Source organism: Pyxicephalus adspersus, chromosome 3 (genome assembly GCF_032062135.1).
Source record: "Pyxicephalus adspersus chromosome 3, UCB_Pads_2.0, whole genome shotgun sequence".
Taxonomy (NCBI): Eukaryota; Metazoa; Chordata; class Amphibia; order Anura; family Pyxicephalidae; genus Pyxicephalus; species Pyxicephalus adspersus.
Window position 1 is genome coordinate 91,304,569 of NC_092860.1, and position 4,500 is coordinate 91,309,068.

General features: G+C 41.5%; 1 protein-coding gene across 1 annotated transcript in view; it reads right to left on the minus strand.

Annotated features, from left to right (window-relative positions):
- PPA2 (inorganic pyrophosphatase 2) overlaps positions 1-4,232 on the minus strand; it is a gene marked incomplete in the record, with an annotated part of 16,879 nt that extends 12,647 nt beyond the window's left edge. Inside the window, 1 exon segment of the mRNA XM_072405661.1 lies at positions 3,985-4,232. Coding sequence (XP_072261762.1) covers positions 3,985-4,144 — 160 coding nt within the window.
- Between the last annotated feature and the right edge of the window lie 268 nt (positions 4,233-4,500).

Genomic DNA, 4,500 nt, shown 5'->3' on the forward strand with positions numbered 1-4,500 from the left:
TGCTCACACTGAATTTTCAAGTCTTAAATATCTTATTGTTCATTAGATGATTCTTTATTACAATTAATTGTAATTCTATACAGACATATCTTTTCTGGCGATTAAAAATGTATTTCTATAAATTCTTTTCTATAATTTCCTCCCAATACTGTAATGCTAGCTAAACTTCCACATATGCTCCAGGTGGCTTTTATTATGCTGCAATTCAGTTTATACGCTGATCGGTGACAGCAAAGTTTACCCACAGGAATTCTGAAATAATATAATGGCCTGTTTACGCATTTAAATCAAAGAACTCAAAGCAGGAAAAGAACCCTTTTCACTAAAACAAACACTGCTGTATGGCTGAGCTAACATCTATTCGGAGCTGGGCTATAGCAATGCTTCTGGTGTGCCACAGCAAGCTTTACCCGGTCAAATGATCTCATCCAGTGTCAAACAAAGTACTGCATACAGTAGAAAAGGAGAACAGCCAAAAAAGGCACGGATCCAAGATCTCAAGTCACATTTCTGCAGCAGGGCAGACTACAAAGTTAAATGAAGACAGTGTGTTTAGGCCATGTGTTCATCACCACGCCAACTTTCCAAACCAAAAAAAAAAATTGTACTTCAGCTCTTCCATTTCTTTCCTTAGCAACCTTAAAAGTGCAATCAAGAATATTTTCAGTGTGTATGAAATCTGGGACGTTACTAGATTGTGAAAGCATGGACAAAAACTCCTCTTACTAAGTGGCAATGCCCAACCTCCCTGGCACAAAGCACTGCATTGTTGGATGTAGCCTGGCAATGTCTATATATAAGACATTGGCAGGCCCCCAGAGGGCAACAAAGCTGTATTTTGAGAAGCCAGCATGTGCTAGTGTCTGTTGTCCTTCCATAAAGGGGACTTATTTAATTAGAAGCCTACCCATTTCTTATTGCCAAGTGTAGGGTTAAGAGTAGAACCTTTGAAGTCCCCCACCCCACAGTTTGGAAGATTTTAGGTCATTAGGTACCATATAGTCTAAGGAGATAGGTCCAATTGTTTGCATTAATATATTTTAGGAGAATTAATTTAGAGCCATACTTTAAAACAAACAGAACAATGGAGAAGGTAAAGTACAGGTAAAACCTATTTTTTTACAATCTTGGACAAAATTAAGAGAATATCTTTCCAATGTGTTTCTCCCACTGATCACCATGCTAATAATCTGTGAGCTGTGAATATAGTAACAATAGAAGAGGTTCCCTGAGACCTGAACCTTAATTCAGGGGGTTCCCTCATGTTAAACAAGTGTCCCCATTGGAAGATTTTCTCCACTTTATACTTTTTAGGTTAAGTAAACACTTCAGATGACTCCTGTCCAATTATCGCTTCACAGAACAACCGCAAATCAAGTGAAGGGAAGAGCGTGCAGCGGACTCGCTCATCTTCCCCCTCTCCTTTCTACAGAATAGAATGATGCTGTATATACAAAGCTCATGCATTCATCTTTCAGTCTTTTGTCGTTGGAAAAGATCGTAAAAGATCCTTTCCAACGACAAAAATCCAAGGTGTCCACATAGGCTTAGTCATACTGTCACCCAATATGCTGACAAAGACCACTATCTTGACAGTCTGGTGACAGTGGTATGTATGCTGGGCAATCTATTTGAGGTCTGTTGTAAAAAAATGTTTAGAACCCCTACTCCATAAAAGTGAAGTAGAAAACAAATGACATGTTACAAATATTAAAACAAAGGTTTTTTCAGTCTGTCAAGATTTTCTTCGGATTTCATTAGGAACCAAACTAGGTAGCACAAACCATCAGGAGTTAAACCACGTTACTACAGGGAAGGATTTAGTCACATAGGTTCCCATATTTTAACAACTTTGCACCTTCCCTTCTCTAATACACTGGCTGGCCCTATACTTCGTGTATTTACATTGCATTTTTATGATTAAAAAATTTGAAAACACTAATCCTCAACTTTCCTTACCCCATGAGTAGGATTATAGGAATGGGGCTATGGCACTTGTAGAAAAGAATAGGCTGGATCATTTCTTTGCAGTCTGACACCGTGAAGAACACTGGAATGTGGAGAAAAGTTCAGATTTTACTTGGTGGCTTGCATTATGGGTATAGGTGGAGGGGTCACTTATAGAACAAGAGGTTATATTTCAAAAAGATCATTTTCTCTGTCTGTTGTCACCCCCCCACCCCCACTTTTTTTTTTCTTTTTAACTTTTTATTATGAACTCTTCTTTTATTGCTAGTTACCTTTTTCTGTTTCTTTATCACTTTTTTCACAGGACTGAATTTCTACATTGCTTGTCATATTCACTTTATTACAGTTTATATTTTTTAAACTACATAAAATACATTTTCATGAAAGGGTCATAAACTGAACCTGTTGCTATTGTTTTCATAATGTAATTTTTTTCTGTATTTTTGATTCTCAAATCATTCCTGATTATGAAAACCAGCCTCATCTATCTGGTTGCACTTTGTAAAGATAACATCACTAAGGCTGTGTACACATCAGATAATCGTCATGGTCTTGGGTAAAATTTTGACATGTGTAGGGCAATCGCTCCAAATTGGTTATGATTCTGTCATGGCAGACCAATGAACAACTAATTGGAAACAACCATTGTGCAATTAAATGAAGGAGAACACAGCAAGGTGCCATTTACTCATCCTCTCCATGGGGCAGAACAAGCACTGTGTGTATTGAATCACTGTTCATCAGTCACTGTATATCAGGGGTGTCAAACTCAAATACACAGCAGGCCAAAATTAAAAACTTAAGACAAAGTCACAGGCCAAACTTGAAAATGAAATAGCACTTCTACTACAATTCCCTGACTCTATAAAGCAGTCCAATGTGGGGCCACCCATAGGCAGAGAGCCCGCTGGTCTATGGACGCGAGTGATGCCTGGAATCATACTAGCGGCGCTATTTCAATGCAGCAGTGGGCCAGCTGCAATTCATATTTAGGATTCCTTTGGGGGCTAAAAAGAAAGGACGTTGCAGGCCAGATTTGGCCCACGGGCCACAGTCCGACACCCCCCCTGCTGTATATGATCAAAAAAGATAATATCCAGCATCAAAAATCCTTTGTGTACAATCAGTCATTTAAGCTGGTAAATGGTTATCCGTTCCTGAATTAAGAGAAGCCATGTCAACCCAGTTCCACTATTGCCACCACTGTAAAACTCTTGGATACCTTCTGAAAAAGTGCAAATGTCCTTGCAAAGTTCATACAGAGTCTGCAGAATGTGAGAGCATTATTACAAAGTAAGGATGAGATGGTCTAATAAAACAAGTGACCCTAATTTTATTTTTTTACAATACTGAAGACCCGGCTATAACACACCCACTTAGTTTTTGCCATAAGGGTGCAGTAAACAAAGCCCCAATAAAATAAAAGTATGTATAGAGCAAGGAGGAGGAACATGCACTCATGTGATCTGACAGTCATGTGATCTGTCAGTCACATGACTGCCTACAATCACTGGGTCATTTATTTTTCTTAGGTTGAACCTTTCTGATCCTTTTTTGTATCTACATGCTGATCTCCTCCGGTCACTTCCAGTACCGACAATCAGCACCAAAGTAATGTCTGCAGCATGCCATTACTTTGCTGATTGGCACAATGATGGAATTTGATCCCATTGAGAAACTCATGACAGCTGACACAGTGCTGTCACCTCACTAGTCAGTGCTTGTTGTTACAAGGTACTATACTTATGGTTTCCTCCCTACTAATAACATTGGCAGCAGGCCCTATTTGTGTTGGACAGGTGGGAAATGTACCCAGAACAGTAAGTGCCCCATTGACCTTGCAGTGCCCCCTGTGGCCCAGGCTGCAGTGTCACGTCTGACACCTTGAAACAGCACAGTCCACGTGGGAGAAAACACAGGGGGGTTCTGCGGGGGAACACTGCTCATTCATAACGCACAGCGAACATACCACCACAAAACACCCCTCTCCCTGTGTAGGCAGCAGCGTCTACTTACTGAAGAAGATCCGGTACTCTTTGGTGTTCGGTCGCCCTCTCTCTTCAATGCTGTAGCGCTGCATGCTGAGGCAGCGGAGGACGTGCACGGGCTTTCCGGGGCTCTGAATCCAGGCAGCTCGGCACAGCCTAAGCGAGCCGTATCGCCACAGCATGCTCATGCTTTATCCCCTCCTCTGTCAGTCAGACACTGCCCCTACAGGTTCCGGAGGACAGGCCGACACTGCCATCTACACGCCTGACAAGGGCAGGGCACGCTGCCGGGGCGTCCGCTATCCAGAACATGGCCGCTGGGAAAACAAAAGCCACAGAAAATGGCTGACCATTTGTCAGCTCCGAATGGGGAGATTATACATGGCCTACCCCTAATGCCTGCTCTGTATAGGGCACCGTGTGGAATATGCACCGCCTAGAGATATATCTGTGTGCAGACACAGCTAAAACTTGTTTAAAAAATTAGGGAAGGGTTAGTTGTACCATTGTCACAGAGAAGTAATGAGATAATTCCCCGGTGTCT